General features: G+C 41.2%; 1 protein-coding gene and 1 long non-coding RNA gene across 3 annotated transcripts in view; one reads left to right on the top strand and one right to left on the bottom strand.

Moving 5' to 3' along the window:
- Positions 1-24,118, bottom strand: part of kcnh1b (potassium voltage-gated channel, subfamily H (eag-related), member 1b) — a 52,636-nt gene extending 28,518 nt beyond the window's left edge. The window contains exons 1-7 of one of the 2 annotated variants that reach the window (XM_087302246.1): positions 23,969-24,118; positions 19,272-19,395; positions 17,002-17,108; positions 16,790-16,918; positions 14,792-14,910; positions 11,326-11,718; positions 4,034-4,463 (exon numbers count right to left, since the gene is read on the bottom strand). In XM_087302246.1, the coding sequence (XP_087158372.1) occupies positions 4,034-4,463; positions 11,326-11,718; positions 14,792-14,910; positions 16,790-16,918; positions 17,002-17,108; positions 19,272-19,395; positions 23,969-24,041 (1,375 nt within the window). In that variant the 5' untranslated portion in view covers positions 24,042-24,118. 2 annotated transcript variants of the gene reach the window in all.
- Positions 23,591-26,033, top strand: LOC141380262 (uncharacterized). Its single transcript, XR_015522461.1, has 3 exons — positions 23,591-23,901; positions 23,997-24,130; positions 25,971-26,033. It is a non-coding gene; the product is annotated as an uncharacterized LOC141380262 (long non-coding RNA).
- The last annotated feature ends 739 nt before the right edge of the window (positions 26,034-26,772 follow it).

The following is a 26,772-nucleotide window of genomic DNA, read 5'->3' as shown; positions in this document are numbered from 1 at the left end:
AAACACTTACCAGTGCTGAATACACACAAGATGTATTCATGCAAACATGCAAACTCCACACAGAAACGGCAACTGAGCCGAGGATCGAACCTGCGATCTTCTTGCTGTGAGGCAAAAGCACTACCTACTGCGCCACTGCGTCGCCCTACTGTCATCATGACAAAGATCAATTGGGAGGATTTACAAGGGGGATTATAATTCAGGAGGGCTAATAAGGACTGATAGTTATTCCCCTGTCCTCTTCAGATTCTCATGACTGTAATGCTAAAGTGCTCTACGTGAAGTGTAATGTCTTTTTCTGCTGTGTGTGTGTGTGTGTGTGTGATTGCTGTCCCGCTGACTGACAGTGCGCTGCTGTTTCCTGCACATCAGCAGGATCTGGCTGTGATCTTCTGTCTTTCTGTCAGTCTCTCCACACTTTTCTGACACTCCACATTACTGCCACCCCACAGCAGCGCTAACACCCTGAACGAGACAACCCTGCAGGGACCAGCCCCACCCAATTTAACTGAAAACAAACAGGAAGTGCATTTCCTTAAATTATTGAAATTACAAGGGCAAACTGTTTGTTTGTTCTTAATGACATGCACAGATGAATTGTTCACCGCCAAACTAGCGATGTGAGCTAACAAAATCAACATGGTCAGTTTTGACCTTATGTGTACTTTAAATCAAGGGAAGCATCTTTAAATTTGCCAGTACAGAAAAGTAGGGCCTTCCCGAACCCGTGCACGGATGTAATTCATCATAGTGCTCTGCGGGACAGACTGTAATCTAGATCACCACAGGGCTCTATATAGCAGTGATGAAATATATATATATATATATATATATATATATATATATATATATACAGATGAAGTCAGAATTATTCGCCCCCTTTTGATTTGATTTTTTTAAATATTTCCCAAATTATTTTTAACAGAGCGAGGAAATGTTCACAGTGTGTCTGATAATATTTTTTCTTCTGGAGAAAGTTTTATTTGTTTTATTTCAGCTAGAATGAAAGCAGTTTTTAATTTTTTAAAAAGCATTTTTGGGACAATATTATTCGCCCCTTTATGCTATTTTTTTTTTCAATAATCTACAGAACAAACCATCGTTATACAATGACTTGCCTAATTACCCTAACCTGCCTAGTTACCTTAATTACCCTAGTAAAGCCTTTAAATGTCACTTTAAGCTGTATAGACCAATTACCATGTTTGTGAACATTCAGGATGCGTGCGCAGGGAGGTGGCAGAAAAAAACCGGGAGCGCCAGCATTTACAGCGAGGGGATGACATCAGATGCGGTGCAGACTTTGTTGTTGTCTTATAAATAAGATATATTACTTACACATTATATATATTATTTACATAATGCTTTCAGCATATTATAACAGCTCGTCGCCTAGTGACAAGCACAGTGATTCAGCAAAATGAACGTTAAAGTGAGCGGCGTTCGTCTGACAGGTCCATTTGCGATAGCATCCACCCAATGGATATTGGAAAAGACGAATTGTCCAAGCATCCAGCCCGAAATATACAATCTCAATGAAGCTCCAAGTGATTTTACAAGAGACAAGTTAAAGGTCTACAAGTTTTTGGATGCCAACAATGATATTCTGTGTGGTCATGTGCAAGAAATAACGCTCAGTGATGACCAGATTCAACCAGATTCATGTAGAGCTAAACACCGAGATTCTGCCTAGCCAAAGACAAGGAAAGAAGACGGAGTTAATGTTATTCAAGGCCTGGGTAATTAATCACCAACACAAGTTTCAAGTCACACTTGCAGGTTATTTCAGACCGAATATTCAAAGTGCCGTGGTAAACAATATAGGGAGTTTGTCACAAGTTGTCACTGAATGAATGTGTGAATATAAAACCAACTTTACCTTAATAAACATAACTTTCACGTTTCATTCTAAGCATTCAGTGTCCGCAGTTTAATTCACCATGTGTAACTGTTTTCGCTGAAATCATTTCTGCAATCAAAAGCGAGTGATGTGTCTGATTCAGCACAGCGTGAACTGACCTGATATAACATGACAACTGCAGAGTCCAGCATTTCTAATTAGCTCCTCACTTCATTCAGCTCCCATTTAGCCAAAGACGTCTGCAGTCGGTATTAAAGCAGTGTGTGGTGGATGGTAGAAGTTAAGTTTTCTATTTTTGGACTCGAATTCGGCATCCTACCGCACAAAACAACATTTTTCCCATTGCAGCCTGTCCTTTTTTGAGAGGGTGCTCGCTGCAGAGCCATTTGAGCAGAGCTGAGCTCCAGCGAGGGGGAGCATGAGCTCTCGCTCTGCCTCCTGTAAGCTGTTTTAATGCGTACACCAACCCCACCCCTAACCCTACCCCCAGTGACATCACTCGTAAAAGAAGTGCAAAAAAGGTGGAGCTCAAGCTCAAGCTCCCCCTCGCTGGAGCTCAGCTCGCCCAAATGGCTCTGCAGCGAGCACCACTTGCCTTTTTTGGCAACCGGGGACCCGTGTGACGTCATGTGTGACGTAGGTTGGTAATTGGTCTATAGAAGTGTCTTGAAAAATATCAAGTAAAATGTTATTTACTGTCATCATGGCAAAGATAAAATAAATATATTCTTAAAAATCAGTTTTTAAACTTATTAACTTATAAGTTTTTAACTTCAATTAGTACAAAATGCAGCAGCCAGAGTTCTGACCAGGTCTAGAAAATATGATCATATCAGCACAATGATATCCTCCTTACACTGGCTGCCTGTTCAGTTTTGTATTGAATTTAAAATATTACTTCTCACCTATAAAGCTCTAAATAATCGAGCTCCTGTTTATCTAACCAACCTTCTGTCTCGCTACAATCCAACCCGCTCTTTAAGATCTCAAAACTCAGGGCTTCTGGTAGTACCTAGAATAGCAAAGTCCACTAAAGGAGGTCAAGTCTTCTCATTTATGGCTCCTAAACTCTGGAATAGCTTTCCTGATAACGTCCGAGGCTCAGACACACTCTCCCAGTTCAAAACTAGATTAAAGACCGATCTGTTTAGTAAAGCACACACTCAGTGCATCACCTAGCGGGTTCCACACAGGCTTCTGCATCTTGTTTATATACACAATGAACAGCAGCTACGCTAATTATTCTCTTTATTCTCCATTTCCACCTGGGGATACTCATCCTGAGGTCCTCAGATTATGCGGAGTCACTGATTGGATCCAAGACCAGTGATGAGAGGATCCCAAGGATTCCATATCCGGGACCAGGCCATATCCTGAGCTGCTGCTGCACTGATGGTCATGGGAAGTGGAGAACATGAGTCTGATTCCAGCGACGCTCCAGGGACAAACGAGTCTTCACTGAGGCCATTTTCCAGCCTCCACCACGGCGAGTGAAGCTCTGCACAAGACTTTTGGCCAGCGGAGAAATTAAAATGGTCGTGCCCAACTGAGTCTGGTTCTCTCAAGGTTTTTTTTCTTCACTCCCATCAGGTGAAGTTTTTTTTCCCTCTCCGCTGTTGCCACTGCCTCGCATGGTTCAGGATTGGTAGAGCTACGCATCAATGAATTTGCTCTTCAGTGTTTGAACTCTCAGTAATGATTAAATCACACTGAACTGAGCTAAACTGAACTGAACTTAAACACTAAAAACTGAACCACACTGTTACAGTTACTATGACCATTTATGTGAAGCTGCTTTGACACAATCTACATTGTAAAAGCACTATACAAATAAAGCTGAATTGAATTGAATTGAAAAAACTATTATGCTTAGAAATGTGCTGAAACAATCTTCCCTCCATTAAACAGGAATTGGTGAAATAAATAAACAGGGGCGCTTATAATTCAGGGGGGCTAATAATTCTGACTTTAACTGTATTTGCAGATATGGATTTCTTTAGTTGTTACCAACATGCGGTGACAATTTCAAGTCAACAAAATATGTTTTCTAAGATAAATGGTGACGTGTACAATACTTATATTTCCCATAGTAAATCTTCACATGATCTCGAATTAATATTCTAATGATATTTGGGTGAGTTTTGAATCTACGTTAAATATAGTTGTACTCACATCCGATCATCATCATGGCCACGGCGAAGATCTTCTCCCCGTCGGTGGTGGGAGCGATGTTCCCAAATCCAATGCTGGTCAGGCTGGTCATGGTGAAATACAGAGACGTGATGTAGACCGAATCCTTGCTGGGACCCCCTTCCCACTTCCCTGAGCCGCTGGCGTTGAAGTGATAGGGCTGACCCACAGCTTCGCCCAGCAGATACAGCCAGCTGTCAGTGCGCACCATGTTGGCGTCTTGATCGATAACCTCATAGTCTCCGATGCTGTACCAGATGCAGGCCAGCCAGTGAGCGGCCAGACCAAACACACACACCAGTAAAACCAGCACTGCTGCGCCGTATTCAATGTAGTGGTCCAGTTTACGGGCCACACGGCCGAGACGCAGCAACCGGACCACCTTCAGAGAGCTGAACAGACTGCTGATGCCCTGCAAGAGGAGCAGAAGGAGATTAAAGTACACATGAAGTCAAAACTAACCTTCTGAGTTCGCCTACACATTCAGTCATGATAAGATGGTTCCCAAACTCTTTTTTGCCTGTGACGCCCTTTTCCCCATTGGAAAATATTGTGAGGCCCCTCTTCACATTTAGGTAGGTAGTGCACACTAATTACGTAGTGCTGTCGCCTCACAGCAAGAAGGTCGCTGGGTTCGAGCCTCGGCTCAGTTGGCGTTTCTGTGTGGAGTTTGCATGTTCTACCTGCCTTCGCGTGGATTTCCTCCGGGTGCTCCGGTTTCCCCCACAGTCCAAACACATGCAGTACAGGTGAATTGAGTAGGCTAAATTGTCCATAGTGTATGAGTGTATGTGTGAATGTGTGTTTGCGGATGTTTCCCAGAGATGGGTTGCGGCTGGAAGGGCATCCGGTGCGTAAAAACTTGCTGGATAAGTTGGTGGTTCATTCCGCTGTGGCGACCCCGGATTAATAAAGGGACTAAGCCACAGGTGTCAAACACAGTTTAGTTCCAACCCTAATTAAACACACCTGATCAAACTAATTGAGTCCTTCAGGCTTGTTTGAAACCTACAGGTAAGTGTGTTGGAGCAGGGTTGGAACTAAACTGTGCAGGGCTTCGGCCCTCCAGGAATTGAGTTTGACACCCCTGGACTAAGCCGACAAGAAAATGATTGAATGAATGAATGATGATATTGATTATTATTATTAATATTATTATTATTATTATTTTAATTACGATTAGTAAGTAGAATATTGTTAATTAATTAATTAATTTGTTTATTTATTTATTTATTTATTTTGTTTATTTATTTATTTATTTATTTATTTTGTTTATTTATTTATTTATTTATTTATTTATTTATTTATTTATTTATTTGTTTGTTTGTTTGTTTGTTTGTTTGTTTGTTTGTTTTTGAACAGTCTACTTTTACAATTTGACACATGTAAACCGCTGCAGGAATGTTCTAACCAGCAGGCCCATGTCATATCCAGTACATATACTTAATAAACAACCCGCTATAAATTAAAGAATTAACGTCTGCTTTTTGTTGTCACAAGCTTTGCAGACGTAACATGAACTCTGCTTTTAAATACATGTCAGGGTTAACGCTAAGGATTTTTTTCTACTGGCCCGATCGAAGCAGTGTTCCAGATTTTTACTTGCACTGCCAATATGACAAAACAAAAAATGCGTCAAAATGTTTGTAAATCTAGAAATAAAATATTTTAAAAAATGTTAATAAATGTATAATGAGCAAAATTCAAAGTGTTTTGCAAACAAAAGTAGCAAAATGTGCAGGTATTTTATTGCAAAACAAAAGATGGCTGACCTGCCAAATTGACGGCAAACTGTACAAAACATCACTTCATTTTTTTAGTCGTGGTGTACCTCATAAATGTCTGCTTCCAAGATGTTAGAAACAAATGTTTTCCTTTAGCATCATCACTTGATGTTAACGCCATGCTGCTGTCTCTTCGCTGTACGGGTTGTTACAAAAAAATAACGTCCAATCAGATCAGAGGAACCGAGATTGTAACATTTGAAGGCTTAAAAACACAAACTGTTTCTCGATTCTGACAGTTTTTGCACGCAAATGACAATTAGTCACAGACAAATGAAACTTTAGTGACAGGGCATCAGTAACAATCCTGTCTAATGTCCTGAGCATCTCACACACTGGCCCCGGGCCATCGGGCAGTCCTTATTGTTGAGCCCTGCATGTAATAGGTCACCTTTAGCTGTCGCCATGAGGCTGTGTTCAAAATGACATCAATGGTTTCAAAGTGCACTGAGAAGGGAGCACAATTGTAAACATGAAGATGGCTAAAACTGAACGGTAAAATACTTTACACCTAAGAGGGATGACCTCAATGCGTTTTTATTTGTAATCATTCCAACTTTGAATGTTAGAATGTGCTAAATGAATAGGGCATAGGGGGGATAAGTGTTGTGAATGTGATCTGCTGATCTAACAGACTCCGCGCAACATGATTTACAGCAATGAACTCCATGTTGCATGTCAAAATGAAGCCATTTAATGTTAAACTAAATGCATTTCTCAAATGATTATTTATATTAACAGGAACAAATAGTATTGGAGAGTTGTTTGTGTTGTCATGAACGCGACACGAACTTTGAACTGTGATTGAATGGAGAATGATTGACAGGTGCAGCAGTGGGAAGCGCTGAACTGAACATGAGTTTAACCAAGTCGATATTCATCTGTGCTTCACATTAAACTACAGAATGGCTTCAGAATATTTGGGATATGGTCGGCTACATGACAACTTTCTAGTGCCTTATATTAGGCTACCTTCGTGGCTTTTAAATTACACCGAATATAGAGCAAGATCGGATTTGGATCAGCTGATCCAGCAAAAATATGCGGTATTGAACTGATATCCAAGTCAGTGCATCCCTAGTAGCAACCCAGTACTGGGAAACACCCATACACACTCATTCACACACTAACTCATACACTACAGGCAATTTAGTTAATTCAATTCTTTCCTTCTGCAAGAGCGTTACAGTTCGTATTGTGCTTCATTACGCGACTCAATACTGGACACTGAGCGGGAAAAGCCCTGCAGAATCAGCATGACTGTCTCACACAGTGGCTGAGCTTGAACTGAATGCAGCCAGAAGCAGGAGCAGAAAGAGGACGGATAAGTGATGTTGACGTTTTCTGAAGGGAAGAGGACTGTATGTGTGAGCGCTATAATCTCCTGCTCCACATAAAACACAGCTTTGAGTCTGCACTTCCTACTGAGGGATTAAATAAGCGAGTCTGAGCCAAGACCAAGACCAGCACCTGACAGGTTGTGAGCCGCCGTACTGTGCTTAAAATCAAAAGTGACCCATTTAACTTTCCTCGCACCACTTTCTGGATTAAAGGGCCAGGTCTTTCTGAATATTGCTCTAAATGTATGACATGGCGGCACGTTGGTGCAGTGGATAGCACAATCGCCTCACAGCAAGAAGGTTGCTGGTTCGAGTCCAGCTGAATCAGTTGGCATGGAGTTTGCATGTTCTCCGTGCGTTCTCGTGGGTGCTCCGGTTTCCCCCACAGTCCAAACACATGCGGTACAGGCAGGGCCGGCCCAAGCCTTCAGGGGGCCCTAAGCAGGATTTTATTTGGGGCCCCCTTGGTGCAAACAATATGACAAATTATCATCAATCCTTGATAATTTGCACACTATAAATTTAAAACACACATTATCGATTTTGTTCGCTGTAGCTTTGTTGCTTACATCATAAAATATATGTTTTAAGACAATTCTAAATATTATTCTGCAGAAATAACTTCCTATTGATCCAACTTTTTAAATGACTACTTGCCACAACTCTAAATAATTATTAGACACAAAACATTAATATGGGCTGGCAGAAACAAAAACAGCTGCAAGTAGCCAATAACATACTGATTTGTATTATTATTTAAGACGCTGTCAAACAGTCAAACATAGTGACAATAAAGATATTTTTTTTAATTGGATATAAATGATAACACTGAAAAAAATCATATTGTATTTTGTAGTTCAAATAACTTAAAACATATATTTAAATTAAAATCAAATTAAATCAGGAAGCATTTTTAGACACTCGCATATAAATCAAATTACTAAATATGTACAAAAATTGTTCAGTTTTCAGAAATAATTCTAAATTAAGTGATTTTTTTTGTAAAACAAATTAATCTGCCAATGAGATAAGTAAAATAATCTGATTTAAAACCTAAAACAATATTATTATTTACCCTAATTGGCAGATTATTAAGCTTTTTTTAATGAAAAATTCACATTATTTTGACTAAATATCCTTCTAGAAAATGCTTATTGGTTTAAGAATTTTTAGATATTTGGACTAAAAATCACACAAAAACTATAAGAAAGAAAATCATTTTTGCTGTGTATTTACCAACTGTTAATTGTAATTGTAAGCAGCCGCTTAGTTCGCTTATGCCTTGGGCCGGATCTGGGTACAGGGGAATTAGGTGGGCTAAATTGTCCAAGTGTGCATAAGTGTGTATAGATCTTTCCCAATAATGGGTTGCAGCTGGGAGGGCATCTGCTACATCCAACACATGCTGGATAAGTTGGCGGTTCATTCCGCCGTGTCGACCCCAGATTAATAAAGGGACTTAAACCATGCTCACACTCTTAGATATCAGCCACGATGTTTTTCATCTGAGACAAATTTGGTGAATCCTAAAAGATTCCTGAAAGCCTGAGCTACAATTGATGGTTGAGTTAAACATATTTGGTACATTGTTGAGTCATTTTTAACCTTCATTAGGTTATTTAATAATAACTCAACCATATGGGTTAAATATTTGGTGCTTTGTTGGGTTATTTATAACCTTTGTTTGGTTATTTATTTATTTTATTTTAGCTGCATTAATATGCGTACATAATTTTGTTTTTGCATTGTAAAGTTTATTTAAGCCCTAACATAATAATATTGTTGTTATTTTTCAGTAAATTACCTCTCGTGTCGTGTTTTTCTATTTGTTTCACCAGCACTCTTAATTATTGATGATACAAACGCGTGCTTCATGGCCGATAAAATGCTTTCTCTACCTCCCGTGTTCATCTCCACAGTTTTTTTGGGAGAAATTGACACACATATTTGGCGTAATTCGGCTGCTATGTGGGTTATTTCCCTCATTTTACAATATTAAACATGTTTACAGATTGATATTTGTCTGATCCCAGAATTCTGCGCTTAGTAGATCTGGATGATATAATCATTCATTCATTCATTTTCTTGTCGGCTTAGTCCCTTTATTAATCTGGGGTCGCCACAGCGGAATGAACCGCCAACTTATCCAGCAAGTTTTTACGCAGCGGATGCCCTTCCAGCTGCAACCCATCTCTGGGAAACATCCACACACACACACACACAATACGGACAATTTAGCCAACCCAATTCACCTGTACCGCATGTGTTTGGACTGTGGGGGAAACCGGAGCACCCGGAGAAAACCCACGCGAACGCAGGGAGAACATGCAAACTCCACACAGAAACGCCAACTGAGCCGAGGATCGAACCAGCGACCTTCTTGCTGTGAGGCAAACGTGCTACCCACTGCGCCAATCAGATGTTTCAATATAATGTTAACCTCTGTGAGTTTGTTTTGGGTTTTTACTGCAAACGTCACATCCGTAATGCTGGAACTGCTCACATGTTTTTATTATTTTAAAGGCAGTTTCATGTTTGTGTCACTATAATCACAGAGAGCCAAGTTTGGTTTGGCCTGCAGTGCAGCATTAGCTGAGAGTAAAGCTACGCTTGAATGGTTCTGCTGCAGAACGACACTGGTAATGATGGCTGCCGGGACACGCCAGCTATTAATGATGATGATGACTTCTGGACTGACGGATTTCACAGTTCTAGCAGGGTGCAAAGCTTGTGTCTCCTGTGGGGTGTGTTTCTGCGGTAATATAGCAATACAGCATAAGATACTGCGATATCGCTCAGAGAGAATAACTGCCAGCTTCATTCACAGAGCTCCTGAGGGAAATACCCGGCATGCACGGATGAAATCAATCCTGAAAAACACAGCTTCAGTGCGGGAAAGCCATCAAAACTGACTGTGAGGCAATAATGCAATTTCAGCAGAAAGATTGAGACTGATATTGAACAGATGCAGGAAATTTCCACAGTATTTCCTATAATATTTGTTCTTCTGGAGAAAGTCTTATTTGTTTTATTTCGGCTAGAATAAAAGCAGTTTTTAATTTTTTTAAAGCCATTTTAAGGTCAATATTATTCACCCCCTTAAGCAGTATTAGCTTTAGATAGTCTACAGAACAAACCACTGTTATACAATGACTTGCCTAATTACCCTAACTTTACCCTAATTACCCTAGTGAAGCCTTTAAATGTCACTTTAAGCTGAATACTGGTGTCTTGAAAAGCATCTAGTCAAATATTATGTGCTGCCATCATTGCATATTACAGTCTTGCACATAATTCGCATCGTAAACAGCTAATGAGGGAGCAATGAAGGGCCGCTCATTACCACCCTCATTACCACCGTCATTGGACGCCCTACAGTCTCTTGGACTTGAACACATGCATGCTGTGGCCAATCTGATCATGCAAGGCCACATGCCAGTTAAGATGAGGCCATATTGGTTGAGGGTTACTTACAATTGCTAGCCCTCCTGAATATTTGTATTCCCAATTTCAGTGTAACGGAGAGCAGATTTTGTTCAACACATTTCTAAAATGCAGCCATTTTGCGCCAGACCGCACACCAAACACCAGTTGATTGGTGGAGAGGAGACAGAGATTAAGCCAACTATGATATGGGGAGGGTTAGGAGGCCATGATGGACAAAGGCCAGTGGGCAGATTTGGCCAGGATGCCGGGGTTAAACCCCTATTCTTTTCGAAGGACATCCTGGGATTTTTAACGACCACAGAAAGTCAGGACCTTGGTTTAACGTCTCATCCGAAAGACGGCGCTCACTGAGCAGTATAGAGTCCCCGTCACTATACTGGGGCATTAGGACCCACACAGACCGCAGGTTGGGCGCCCCCAGCTGGCCTCACTAACACCACTTCCGGCAGTAACCTAGCTTTCCCTAGTGGTCTCCCATCCAGGTACTGACCGGGCGCAGCCCTGCTTAGCTTCAGTGGGCGACCATGTGAGAGTTGCAGAGAGCTAGCTGCCAGCTAGCTGCTTTTGTTGTAGCCGAAATAAAACAAATAGGACTTTCTCCAGAAGAAAAAACATTATAGTTAATACTGTGAATAAATCCTGAATCTGTTCAACATCATGGGGGAAATCTTTGACAGAGAAAAAAGAATTGTAGAAATCTCACCTCGTCAACATTCTCGAAGGCGTTAATGACGTCGTACGGCAGGCAGGACAGCAGGTCGATCACGAACCAGGTCTTGACGTAGTTCATACGGATCAGTTTGGGGTCTGAGATCACCTCTCCCGCCGGCCCAACAAAGGTGGTGTGGAAGTTGAGCACAATGTCCACCAGGAAAATCACATCCACAATGCTGTCCACCACCAGCCAGGTGACGTTGTTCTGCTTGGTCTTAAAGGACACGTTGTAGGGCACCATGATGGCGGTGTAGAAGGTGAGGATGAGGATCACCCAGTCCCAGGTGGTCTTGAAGGTGCAGTAGTGCAGGATGATGTGCGGAGGCGTTTTGGGAGCCTCTTGCTTGTACTGCGGGAGAATGTCTGATCCCAGCTGCAACACCTGGCAGATCAGATCAGATTGATATTATTTTGAGCATTCTTGGGCCAATCTTTTTTACCGTTTATGATGGAATCTACTAAAGCTGCACGATATTGAAAAAAAGGATTGTAATGTTTTATTTTTCTGCAACATAAACACAGTCTCACAAGATAGTCTGACTAGCTCTATTTCAGAGATGCCCATGGTAACCTTTGATTTGGCCCACCATCCCATCTGAGAAGAGAGGGAGACTGATGGGGATGGTTTAGATGGGGATGGTCATTTCAAATTTAAATCTAAACTTTTATTTGTTTGTTTTGTTATTAGGCTTTAAAAAACGCTATATCCGCGTCTAGGGCGGCAGAATAGTGAGGGCGGTGTCCGTGACACTACCCTCACCACCCGCGCCCTCAGTTATGTCTGCGTCTAGGGTGACAGAATAGTGAGGGCGGTGTCCGTGCCACTACCCTCACCACCCGCGCCCTCAGTTATGTCTGCGTCTAGGGCGGCAGAATAGTGAGGGCGGTGTCCGTGCCACTACCCTCACCACCCGCACCCTCAGTTATGTCTGCGTCTAGGGTGGCAGAATAGTGAGGGCGGTGTCTGCGACACTACCCTCACCACCCGCACCCTCAGTTATGTCTGCGTCTAGGGCGGCAGAATAGTGAGGGCGGTGTCCGCGACACTACTCTCACCACCCGCGCACTCAGTTATATCCACGTCAAGGGCGGCAGAATAGAGAGGGCGGTGTCCGCGACACTACCCTCACCACCCGCACCCTCAGTTATATCCGCGTCTAGGGCAGCAGAATAGAGAGGGCGGTGTCCGTGCCACTACCCTCACCACCCGCACCCTCAGTTATATCCATGTCAAGGGCGGCAGAATAGAGAGGGCCGTGTCCGCGACACTACCCTCACCACCCGCACCCTCAGTTATGTCTGCGTCTAGGGCGGCAGAATAGTGAGGGCGGTGTCCGGGACACTACCCTCACCACCCGCACCCTCAGTTATGTCTGCGTCTAGGGTGGCAGAATAGTGAGGGCGGTGTCTGCGACACTACCCTCACCACCCGCACTCTCAGTTATGTCTGCGTCTAGGGCGGCAGAATAGTGAGGGCGGTGTCTGCGACACTACCCTCACCACCCGCACCCTTAGTTATGTCTGCGTCTAGGGCGGCACAATAGAGAGGGCGGTGTCCGGGACACTACCCTCACCACCCGCACCCTCAGTTATATCCATGTCAAGGGCGGCAGAATAGAGAGGGCCGTGTCCGCGACACTACCCTCACCACCCGCACCCTCAGTTATGTCTGCGTCTAGGGCGGCAGAATAGTGAGGGCGGTGTCCGGGACACTACCCTCACCACCCGCACCCTCAGTTATGTCTGCGTCTAGGGTGGCAGAATAGTGAGGGCGGTGTCTGCGACACTACCCTCACCACCCGCACTCTCAGTTATGTCTGCGTCTAGGGCGGCAGAATAGTGAGGGCGGTGTCTGCGACACTACCCTCACCACCCGCACCCTTAGTTATGTCTGCGTCTAGGGCGGCACAATAGAGAGGGCGGTGTCCGGGACACTACCCTCACCACCCGCACCCTCAGTTATGTCTGCGTCTAGGGTGGCAGAATACTGAGGGCGGTGTCCGCAACACTACTCTCACCACCCGCACCCTCAGTTATGTCTGCGTCTAGGGCGGCAGAATAGTGAGGGCGGTGTCCGCGACACTACCCTCACCACCCGCACCCTCAGTTATGTCTGCATTTAGGGCGGCAGAATAGTGAGGGCGGTGTCCGTGACACTAACCTCACCACCTGCGCCCTCAGTTATGTCTGCGTCTAGGGTGACAGAATAGTGAGGGCGGTGTCCGCGACACTACCCTCACCACCCGCACCCTCAGTTATATCCGCGTCTAGGGCGGCAGAATAGTGAGGACGGTGCCAACGACACTACCCTCACCACCCGCGCCCTCAATTATGTCTGCGTCTAGGGCGGCAGAATAGAGAGGGCGGTGTCCGTGACACTACCCTCACCACCCGCACCCTCAATTATGTCTCCGTCTAGGGCGGCAGAATAGACAGGGCGGTGTCCGTGACACTACCCTCACCACCCGCACCCTCAATTATGTCTCCGTCTAGGACGGCAGAATAGTGAGGGCGGTGTCCGTGACACTACCCTCACCACCCGCGCCCTCAGTTATATCCGCATCAAGGGCGGCAGAATAGAGAGGGCGGTGTCCGCGACACTACCCTCACCACCCGCACCCTCAGTTATGTCTGCGTCTAGGGCGGCAGAATAGTGAGGGCGGTGTCCGTGCCACTACCCTTACCACCCGCACCCTCAGTAATATCCGCGGCAGAATAGAGAGGGCCTGACCCTATTAGAATAGAATAGAGACCCTCGATTTTAAGCCAAACAAACTGTGAATCACATTTTAGCCAGAATCGTGCAGCCCTGATGGCCACTGAGTGAAACGACCTGCCTTAAAGGGACTTTGGTCAAACCCAGCAGGACTTTATCGATTTCATAAACTACACAACATCCTAATATTCTCAGTTTATTTATTTATTCAGGCAGATTTAAGCCTTAAACTATACATTGTACAATCAAAAACAATCCCTTGCAACTCAGAAATTAAGAATTTTTAATACTTGTTAACTTTCCATAAATTCTCTTACCTAATTATGACACTTTTTAAGACCCTGCGGACACCCTGGTTGAGCTGAAACTGAGGGAGTGTGTGACGTGAACAGCAGAAGCACATGCTGGAGATTTATCTGAGTACAGCAGACGGGCTTTTGGGATTGCAGCACACACTCTTGGCCAAGACTGCTCAGGTATAAATGGATGGAGGGTTCCTTTGATGACAGTGCTGTAGCGCACACACACACATACACGCACATACTTGCATACATGCTTTACAGGGTCACTCCATAGGCATAATGTATTTTATACTGTTAACCTTGACAGGAAACTTATATAAATATTTAGAGTAAAACAAAGTAATTCCCATGTCAATATAAAACTTTGTGTCCCTGTAAACCACATAAACCTCTACACACACACACACAGAAGCAGTCACAAACACATACAGATTTACCTCAGCCAGACGTGAGTGTTTAAGCACGTTTTCTCCCCGTTGGACAGTCGGCGCCAGCTGCTGTAAAACACCACGACTGCTGGTCAGCGCCCGTGTCAGGCGAGCAAACTTCCCCCAGCCTAACATCAGATGAAAACAAAAAGGTTAAATGTAGAGAATGTTCATAAATGAACAGATAATCTGCATTGAAAACAAGGTCTTGATCACACCTCAACATCAAAAACAGCGTTTCTCCACTCAAAGTATTACACAATTAATAGTACACAATTAACCCTCACATAAGCCTGATTCACAATGGTAGGCTTGTAATGATGTTGTTTTTTCTATTTTGAGTGGTACTGGCCAGTTTATGTTTGAGAATTATCCCTCTCAACTCCACTGGTAGTGCAATGTCATTTTTTATCAGGTGTTTTGATGATGTTTTCTGTCAAAAAAACAGATCTTATTTGTGTCAAACGCCCAAAACATAGAATCACCAGACACTGCATCCACATGACTGACAGCCACATAAACACAGCAAAACATTCATCTGTGCTAAAGGGTCAGGCAAAACTTACGGACTGCAGCTTTAAAGTCGGCATGAAACAGAAATTATGATTTTCCTTAACGGTTTTCCTAAAGGACTGATAGCTCCACCCTAAATGATTGACCGCTCCGCCCTAAATGACTAATAGCCCCACCCTAAATGACTGATAGATCCTCCCTAAATGACTGATAGATCCTCCCTAAATGACTGATAGCCCCGCCCTAAATGACTGATAGCTCCACCCTAAATGACTGATAGCCCCGCCCTAAATGACTGATAGCCCCACCCTAAATGACTGATAGATCCACCCTAAATGACTGATAGCCCCGCCCTAAATTACTGATAGCTCCGCCCTAAATGACTGAGAGCCCCGCCCTAAATTACTGATAGCTCCGCCCTAAATGACTGAGAGCCCCGCCCCAAATGATTGATAAGCTAATCGTGTAATATCAATGTCTTCATCACAGCTCCTGCAGTCGCTCTTCAGATGCTGCATCGGCTAAGTCTGCCATCTGATCTCAGAGCGATGTCGCAGTACTTTGATGCCACATGTGGCGGTCACGTGGAGTCGGCGCAGCATCAAGTCAGACAAAATTTTAAACTAGCATGCACCGCTTTAATTTTGATTGGTTGCGCAGTGCTGCATGAAGGACGACCTACTGACTTATAACCCGTCCTAAATGACTGATAGCCACACCCTAAATGACTGATAAAGCCCTAAGGGACTGATAGCTCCACCCTAAATGAATGATAGCCCCTCCCTAAAAGACTGATAACACCATCATAGATTACTTATAACCCCGCCCTAAATAACAGATAGCCCCACCCTAAATGGCTTATAATCCCACCCTAAATGACTGATAGCCCCAACCTAAATGAATGGTAGCTCCGCCCTAAATGACTGATAGCTCCGCCCTAAATAGCTTATAATTCCACCCAATATGACTGAGAGCCCACCATAAATGGCTTATTATCCTGCCCTAAATAACTGATAGCCCCGCCCTAAATGACTGAAAGCCCCACCCTAAATGACTGATAGCCCCGCCTTAAATGGCTTATAGCCCCAACCTAAATGACTGATAGCCCCACCCAAAAATGACTTATAATCCCGCCCTAAATGACTGATAGCCCTGCCCCAAAGAACTGATAGCTCCACCCTAAAGGACTGAACTGCTGCCGGACTGCCTTCTGAACTGAACTGAGCTCCACAGAACACTTCTACCGACAGACAAAACGCCATTATGTTACTGAAGTGTACTCCCAGAAAAAGACTGCAAGAGTTTGTTCCAAGGACACTTGGGACTGGGCCTAGAAACCCAGTATTGATAGTGGTTGGAGATAAACTATGCATGTAAGCTGACCTTGAGGGTTGAGTTGAGAAATTCTGATTCAACACTGAACACCCAGACACTAGTTTCCTAAATCTTTTCAGATGAGATCAAATGTCTGAGATGAAGAAAAGCGCATCAAACCTTTAGAGGAGTCGTCTTCAATTGGCTGCTTGAAGGCAGTGATGTCGCTGAAGGTGCAGAGGAAAAGCACAACTTTGTCCTGTTCGTTTCGGATGGGAGCGATTTTGACAAAGAACCACACCGGCATCCCTGCAATATCAGCAACTTTTGAATCACTTGATAAATGGGATAAGCATGAAGACGATTCGAATGATCTCAAAGAGCCAACTCACGGTTCTTCTTGTACATCAGTAACTCAAAGGAGTTCATCTCGTAGTTCTCGAAGGTCTGGCGGAGTTTCTCGCTGGTTTCTTTGTCAGAAAGTTCCCCGTACATGAAGCTGAAAGAAGCACACATGGGCAGACATCAACAAAAACCCCTTAAATAAACCAAAAACGTATATAAGCCAAAATAACCTGATCCAGAATGATCAGTGGAAACAGAATGTACCTGAGCTCAATTTAGGGTGCTTTCACATCTGTAGTTGGCTTCATTTGGTCCGGACAAAGCGCAATAAATGATGCATTGCTGCATTTTCTGCCGTCTTTGGGTCGTTTTCACACCACACTGCTGGCTTTGGTCCGAACCAGTTGAAACGAACCAAAATGCAGTCATCTGACAAAATCCACATCTCTCATTGGCCAGATGTTGTTAAACATGTTTCCCAAACTGCTTATTGATTGGTCAGAATTCACGTGCGGGAAAATGCCAATGAACTCCCGCAGGTAAACAAAACCTTTTACTCTGGAGGGACGACTGCGCTGGCTGATTGTATGCCTGCTTTAGACAAACTATACATTTCGAGAATGAAGCGCGGCCGCGGCTGAAAAACAGTGTTTAATGCATCACGTGAATTAATTTAGCTAAACTGCGACATGCTCATCTTGCAGAAATATTACCAACGATCCATCAGGTAATGTTTACCCCTCTCTCTCTCTCTCTCTGTTGGTAAAGCGCTGTCAACAAATATTTTCCTCCATATCCCATAATGCACTGCGCATTGGCCTATGGCAGCTTGATTAGTCCAAAAGGCGCAGTACTGTTTGCGTTGGACCTGTTTTAGTACGGATCATATTCTTATCACAAATGAACCGCTCCAGGGTTTGTTTGAAAGCGTACCGAGACCACCTCTTCAAGCAGGTCTCGGTACGCTTATTTGGTCCGCTTTTGGTGCGCACTCGAGTACGATTGCTGCAGTCAGACCTGCCCAAATGAACCGCACCAAAAGGGGAAACGAACTCTACTGCGATTCAATCAAACTAAATAAGGCAGGTGTGAAAGCACCCTTAGAGGTTCACGCTAAAGGCTGTCAATACTAACATACATCTGGCTTTTCAGCTTTTTTATTTTTAATAAATTTGCAACAATTACAGAAAAAGATTTCACTTTGTCATTACTGCCTTCTTTTATCTGAGAAATATCGCTAAGTTACAAAGTATGCTATCTATGTCAGATGCAGAAAAGCTAGTCCATGCTTTTATGAGCTCTATGCTGGATTACTGTAATGCTCTGTTTGCTGGCTGCCCAGCATCCTCTATTAACAAACTTCAATTAGTACAAAATGCAGCAGCCAGAGTTCTTAGCAGGTCTAGAAAATATGATCATATCACCCCATATTTATCCTCCTTACACTGGCTGCCTGTTCAGTTTCATATTGATTTTAAAATATTGCTTCTTACCTATAAAGCTTTAAATAATCAAGCTTCTGTTTATCTAACCAACCTTCTGTCTTGCTACAATCCAACCTGCTCTTGAAGATCTCAAAACTCAGGGCTTCTGGTAGTACCTAGAATAGCAAAGTCCACTAAAGGAGGTCGAGCCTTGTCATTTATGGCTCCCAAACTCTGGAATAGCCTTCCTGATAACGTCTGAGGCTCAGACACACTCTCCTAATTCAAAACTAGATTAAAGACCTGTCTGTTTAGTAAAGCACACACTCAGTGCATCACTTAGCGGTATGATACATGAATGTGCTTCACGCAGGTTTCTGCATCTCGTTTATATACAGTATGAACAGCAGCTATGCTAATTATTCTCTTCATTCTCTATTTCCACCTGTGGATACTCATCCCACCGCCCTCAGACTATGCAGCGCCACTGATTCCATCCAAGACCAGCAATAAGATGATCCCAAAGTTTCCATAATCCTGGACCAGGCCGTATCCTGAGCAGCTGCTGTGGTGTTCATGGAGAAGTGGAGAGCATGAGACTGATTTATATGACTCTCCAGGGAGAGACGAGTCTTCGCTGAGGTCCAGCTTCCAGTCTCCGGCGCCTAGACTGCAGCTCTGCACAAAACATTTGGCCAGAGGAGAAATGGTCGTGCCCAACGGAGCCTGGTTTCTCTCTAGGTTTTTTAATTCTTCACTTCACTTTACCTTATTCACACACTCATTCAATTCACCTATAGCGCATGTTTTTGGACTTGTGGGGGAAACCCGAGCACCCGGAGGAAACCCTATTGGATACAGTCACATGATTAATAACAGAAACATGAAATCACCTGCATGTGCTGCTCTTCTGCATGACTTCAGCACGATGGTAACCGGACAGCTTGCAGAATCCGTCATTACTGTAGACGATCGGCCAGTCCACAATCTGGGCGTTCCCCAAAACAAAATTGGTGTCTGCCAGGAAGCGAGGAGCAACATTTTAAATTTTTCCACTTGACGCTGTGCCAGCTATTTACACAGGGGGTCTCAAGATGTTTCTGAAACAAACATTTGTCTTAAAGCGCACTCACAGAAGCAACATTTTACAAAAATTGCAGGGTGTTTTATCCGTAATTCCAAGAGTAATGATTGTTTACAGAATGATATCTTTCACACCGAGCAGCTGTGTAAGAAAATCAGTCATCAATTGTCATTACAGCTGAACAGTTTTGCGTGTTTTCGCCTTTTTGGTAAATGTGAGCACACCTTAACACTTAAATAAACAAACATTTCAATCTGAAACATCTGTGAAACACCCGTTACAGACCATTAACAATAAACAGTACATTTAATAATGCTGCAATCTACGACTGCCATATATAAGCCGAAATTTGACACCCACACAGTGTAAAATGAAACAATCAATTGACATTAAAAACAGCCTTGTTAAATATTAATTTATTAGGTAACACTTTACAATAAGGTTCATTAGTTAATGCATTTACTAACATGATCTAATCATGAACAACACATGTACAGCATTTATTAATAATAATTGAACATTTACTAATGCATTATTAACATCCAAGTCCATGCTTGTTAACATTAGTAAATGCACCATGAGTTAACATGAACTAACAATGAACTACTGTATTTTCATTAACTAACGTTAACTAACATGAACAATTACAGTAGTAAATGTATTGTTCATTGTTTGTTTATGTTAATAAATGCATTAATTAACATTAACTAATGAACCTTATTGTAAAGTGTGACCATTTATTAATTTATTGCTTAAAGAAGTGCTTAGTTTCAGCATCTGAATAAATCACACATCCAGTGTGTGTCTAGGCATGGGCCGGGATAAGATCCTGACGGTATGATAACCTTGGATATAAATATTACGGTTTCACTGTATTGTGATTATTGCTCTAAAATAGACTCTTTTTAAATGTTTCGGTAAAAAATAACAACTTTTCCCCCCTTTGAACACAATATATTTTATTTTAGGAAACATTTATAATATTTTGGAGCAGTAAACATGTCAGGCTAAATAGTTCAAATGAACCATTGACTTCTGCTGTCTTCATTAGTTTCAGAAACACAGATTTCTTTACAATTTAAATCAGCTACTTTTGATTTGTTTTCCGCTGGAGATACTGTTGTCCTAAAAACCTAAAGCTACCTAAAAATATTTTACAAGCAAAAAATAATAATAAATGTACTTTTCCAAACCGTGGTATACCTTGAAAACTGTTTTTGTCCCATGCCTATGTGTGACATTACTGGCAGGCCCGGATTGGCTAATCGGGAGGAGCGGGAGAATTCCCGGTGGGCGGGTCCGTTTTTTGGCTGCAAGGGTCAGTGTCCCTAGCTCCAGAATCTGTTGCTCTCAACAGTCACACTTTTTAAATTAATTTATTTATTTACTTGACCACAGTCTTCTTATTCATTATTTTACCGCAGCTCTTCTCTTTTTATATATAACCAGCCTGCAGGTTAAAGATGATATAATTCAGATGAGTCACCTTTCAATATATGACTGTTGTGGTCCAGTGGTTAGCACGTTAGATTATGACGCTGCCGATCCGGGTTTGAGTCTTGTCTGAGTATGTAATTTTTTTTTTTTTTTATTGTTACGACATACAATACTGTTAGGGTTGTTGAATATTTGAAGTTCTAAAGCAGCTGTTCTCTTAAAAAAAGACGTGATAGTGTAGTTAGAAACTGAATTGGAAATGACCTTATTTTAATATAGTCAGTCGTGAACTGAGGTGGGCCGGTCTGAGGCTTGGAACTCCAGGGCTGAAAAGGAGTCCCACTCCGGCCCTGATTACTGTACAAAGATGTTTTCAACAATCAGTTTTCCTTTTAAATGTGGTATATTGATTAAAATAAATAGCACAGGTTTTGCAAGTGCGAAATCTACACCCCCAGACAAAAGATCCCAGTTCTAAGAGCAACGATCTAGTTCTAGCAATTTGTTGTTGATCATTTGGAAAAGTGGACGAAGGTTGATTTCTCTGCTGAATCATCTGTTGATCTGCATCCCAATCATCACAAACACTGCAGAAGACCAACTGGAACCCGCATGGAGCAAGATTCTCACAGATATCAGTCAAGTTTGGTAAAGGAGAAAATCATGGTTTGGGGTTATATTTAGTATGTGAGAGATCTGCAGAGTGGATGATCGACATCAACAGCCTGAGGTATCAAGGCATTTGTGCTGCCCATTACATTACAAACCACAGGAGAGGGACAATTCTCCAGCAGGATAGCGCTCCTTCACATACTTCAACCTCCACATCAAAGCTCCTGAAAGCAAAGAGTGCTCCAGGATTGGCCAACCCAATCACCAGACATGAACATATATTGAGCATGTCTGGGGTCAGATAAAGGAGGAAGCACTGAAAAAGACAAGCCTTTTGTCTAAGCAAAGTCAGACCTTACTGTCCTAATTAAATCATTCAAAGTTAGGTCATGATCATATTTTATTTTGGTAAAATAAGCACAATCTAGTGATCTTTGCCTTTCATTTAAGCCACTTCTGAAACCAAACGATAAACTAGAAGTCAACTTATTATTTGTTGTTCCTAAAACATGGATAGGCCACAAGACTTTTGTCAGGTAATGTATAGATGACTGATTACCAACCACAATAGTGCAAGACTAAACAGGATTTGAAGCAGAATATAAACATATATGTTCCTGCCATAATGTGATTGCAGCAGCAAGTCATTTAAAGATGTGAATAAAAGATATCCAACAATACATATATGTTGCATTATCCTTGAGTGTTGAAGCTTCTCCACAAACTCAATTACAGAATAAAACTGAGCACATAATATATATAATAATACACAGGGGAGGGTGAATGAAGGGATACGAGAAATCACTTTCACTGATCTGGATCCACAAATAACAGATGACAAAGCAAACAACGATGAACAGAAACAGCACCACACAAGGATAAATGAATGAGTCTGAAATACCAAAATAAAACAGCAGCTATATACCTGTCTGTCTATGAGAAAATGTCCAAACTGAAAAGTTGAAAGGAGCAAGAACAGGCAACTTTTAGATTTAGGATTTATTTGTTTGTGTGTGTGTGTGTGTGTGTGTGTGTGTGTGTGTGTGTGTGTGTGTGTGTGTGTGTGTGTGTGTGTGTGTGTGTGTGTGTGTGTGTGTGTGTGTCTGTAGTGAGTAATTATAATTAATGATTGAGGTAAAGTTGGTATTTTATTGGCAAATTCTAACATTACAGGGTTTCTGCAGGTTTCACAGAGTTAAATTTAAGACATTTTTAAGACCATTATGACTGTAATTAAAGACTTATAAAGCGATAAAGCCTAAGAAATATTTCAAATGGCCCAGATGGAAAAGTTTTTTATTTGACCTATCAAAAATATTTTATTATAATTGAATACATTTAATAATATGATAATACATACATAATTTACAAATTTTAGATTTAAAATATTAAAATATTGTGTAAAAACAAGCAAGCTCTACTTGTATCTATACACTTTTTGCCAACATAAACTTTCTTTAAAAAAAAAAAAAAGAACAAATGTTTTAAAAGTTTTAAAAACTATAATAAACTAAATGTACATGGAGAACTTTTTTTTTAAATATTTGTTTTTGGCCTTTTGTAGATAGGACAGTATTTAGACAGGAAGCAAAGTCGGAGAGAGGGGGGGATAGGGTAGGGAAATGTCCTTGAGCTGGGATTCTAACTCGGGACGCCCTGACATGCTAATACCATATTTTGGCGCACTAACCACTGCGCTATTGCACCGACAACATGAAGAAATTTTTAAAAAATGTAATTTTAAGGAAAATAATTAAACCAATATGATAAGTCGAGTTAAAAATAACCTTTTTAAAATAAAAAGTTTAAAACTGTATTGAGATGATTGTTGATGATTGTATGGGTTTTGGCCAGATTGGGATGCAATGCATGAACAAATGAAAATTAAGACCTGTTTAAAAAAGATTTAAGACCTACAACACAATATTTCAGTAATATTTCACCCTGCAGAAACCCTGCATTAATAATATAATTTCTGGAAAGTATTATTTGCAAATTAAACAAACTGGAAAATCACATTAGCAGCCAATGACTATCAAAACTACAACATTGTTGGTGATTTAAATGATGCTTATGTTGTTTGGAAGTTATACATACATGTGATTTCAGACCTAACATTCTAGAGTTGTAAACAAGACACTGCCAAAATGAATGAATATGAAGTTGTATAAACCAGCTTCACCTCAATATAACACTGTACCACAGTAACGTTAGTAGAATTAATTATAGTTATGTCTTTAGTATACAAAACACCAGATCATTTAATGTGTGACATGCTAAATTAAACATAAGCGAGAGAAATCATTCCAGCACAACAGTAAAAAAAACTGATTTATGAAACAACGAGATGGATATAGTAGGCTACAGCATGGTTATAGTACACTCCAAAGGTAAGTGCCGAGTTGATTGTAATATAGCTAATTGAATAATTTCATCAGTGTACAAGGCTTTTCTCACCGTTGGAGCGCCGCACTATATTCTCCAGGAATGTGTTCTGAGGGGCCACCAGTCCTCTGCGTCCCCCCGCCATCCCTGCACCTCCCGCGGTCTGAAATCAGCGCTGAAGAGCCTCCTGCTACATGATTCTGGAGGAGCAGAAGAGAGTCTGATTCTGAAGAGGTGTGTGTGTGTGTGTGTGTGTGTGTGGAGACCTGACATGTGCTGATGAATTAACGGTGAACAACGGAGACATCTGTTGGTGAGAGACAGGATTACAAATAAACAAACAAAAACCTGCGATGAGGTCATACTCTTTTACGTTAGTAAACACGGGTGCAAACATATACTAAAGCTCTATTGTGTTTGTTTAGATTTAATGTTTGTTTTTATTTCGGTCCCATACTACCACCACTATGAAACAGACATTAAATGTTATTTTAATGACATACAATGTTTATTTTGCTAGCGCAACTTTCTTTAGTTGAACAATGGGCTAACTCTAAGCACAGCTAACGTTAGTCTTTTCAGACAACGCTAAACTTTTTGTGAAGATTTAAATGTGACTATTTTAAATTTCATACGGTTCCTTTTACATCATTGATGCTACAATGAAATTAAAACACAATAATTTAAACATATTTAAGTATTAATTTAGTTGTTAAAGAGTAAAGCAAGATGAAATGCTAGCTAGCTAGTACCTTAATTAGCAGCGTTAGCGCAGAAACTCCAATGAAAATACTGGGGTAAATATACTTTTATATAATTTAAAGACATGGCATGTAAAAATGTCATTTAATGCAGTTTTTCTTGTCCATTCTGTTACCCACTTTATATTGTATATCAAGCAGGCATTGAAGATTTAGTAGAGTACGTTTACATGGAAACCAATAATCCGATTTATTATGATTAAGACAACATTCTGACTAAGATTCAATTAATCTGATTAAGGTCATAATCGAACTTAACAGAAATCAGATTAAGACATTTGGAGTATGCCTAGTTGCATTATTGAAGTGCGGTACAGACATGTAAACACCGCAATCAAACTATTACATGTGTAATACAACTGTGTATATGTGTGTGTCTATATACAGTTGAAGTTAGAATTATTAGCCCCCTTTGATTCTTTTTTTTTTTTTTTTTTTTAATATTTCCAAAAAAACAGATTCAGGAAATTTTCACAGTATGTCTGATAATATTTTTTCTCTTGGAGAAAGTCTTATTTGTTTTATTTCGGCTAGAATAAAAGCAGTTTTTAAATTTTTTAACACCATTTTAAGGACTAACTTATTAGCCCCTTTAAGCTATATATTTTTGATAGTCTACAGAACAATCCATCATAATACAATAACTTGCCTAATTACCCTAACCTGCCTATTTACCCTAATTAACCTAGTGAAGCCTTTAAATGTCACTTTAAGCTGTATAGAAGTGTCTTAAAGAATATCTAGTCTGATATTATTTACTGTCATCATGGCAAAAATAAATTAAATCAGTTGTTAGAGATGAGTTATTAACAATTGGGGAAAAAAATTAAACGGGGGCTAATAATTCTGACCACGACTCTATATATTTCCCTGGTATTGGAGTGTAACAGTGTGGAATTTATTATTCTTTCTACAAGAAAATATCCACAGATGACCCATCCATGTGTGCTGAAAGGACACACTGAAAAGGCATTGGCAATTAACAAAACACATCTGAAATTTGAGATAGATTCATGACTTCCTTTTTAAGTCTATGCTGCCATCTGTAGGGAAACATTGAATTAACAACACCAGCACATTACTTACATTACTGTATATCTTTAGTTAATCGTGTCTACAGAGCTGAGGATTTGTGTTAATGTTTGCCATATGCTGTTTAATACTTGTTTTATTTCGGTGTTATGCACTGTTTGAGTTGTGCTATTCAGTTTAACTTACAGGCGTAGAAATTATTCAAAATAACCATAAATACTCCCAATGGCTTGAGGTTAGATTCAGACACGTAACTCAAGGTCATTTTGTTTGATTTTCAGATCTGACTGGAGTTATAGATGGAGGAAATGAATAAACAGCGCTTGCTTCCACCTTCCATACAATGACGTCAAGGTGCCCTTGAGTATGTGTGTGTGTGTGTGTGTGTGTGTGTGTGTGTGTGTGTGTGTGTGTGTGTGTGTGTGTGTGTGTGTGTGTGTGTGTGTGTGTGTCTACTGTTCATCGTACAAATGTCCCCTCAAGTATAGTAATACCAGTCTTTTTTGACCTTGTGGGGACATTGTTTTTGCCACCCATAAGCAAAGTGGCTCGTAAATCATCCATAATGAAAAGTATTTACATAATAATAGTGCAAAGTGTTTCCTGTGAGGTTTGAGAACAGGGGAAGAGGATATACAATGGATGAGGACATATTCAGCGTATTAATTACCATACTTGTGCTTCACTTTATTTCAGATTCAATCCATATGCGTTTTTTTTTTTCAACAGACTAGTGTTTTAATTTATCAAAACTCAGTGCAACCATTAATCACTTTGCCATATGCAGGAGCTTTCAACACTGAAATTCCACATTGGTTTATGACTGTTATGAACACCCTTATATATGTAATACTTATTAACCGTTGAAAGCTTTTCCATTAGTTGTAGAAACTATAAACATTTTATAACATCTAGAGTCCCTATACACTGTTAAGGCAACTAGGTGACTTTACTTTCAAAAGAGTGTAAAACTTGTTGCCTTATAAATATTAAGTAACAAACTTTCTATATAATTATAAAATCCCCATAGACAAGAAAAAATAAAGCAGTGACTGCAGGTTGAAGGAAAGTAGTGGAGTAATG

This window comes from Danio rerio, chromosome 22 (assembly GCF_052040795.2).
Source record: "Danio rerio strain M-AB ecotype USA chromosome 22, GRCz13ab, whole genome shotgun sequence".
NCBI lineage: Eukaryota > Metazoa > Chordata > Actinopteri > Cypriniformes > Danionidae > Danio > Danio rerio.
This window is presented reverse-complemented; position numbering and strand designations above follow the sequence as displayed.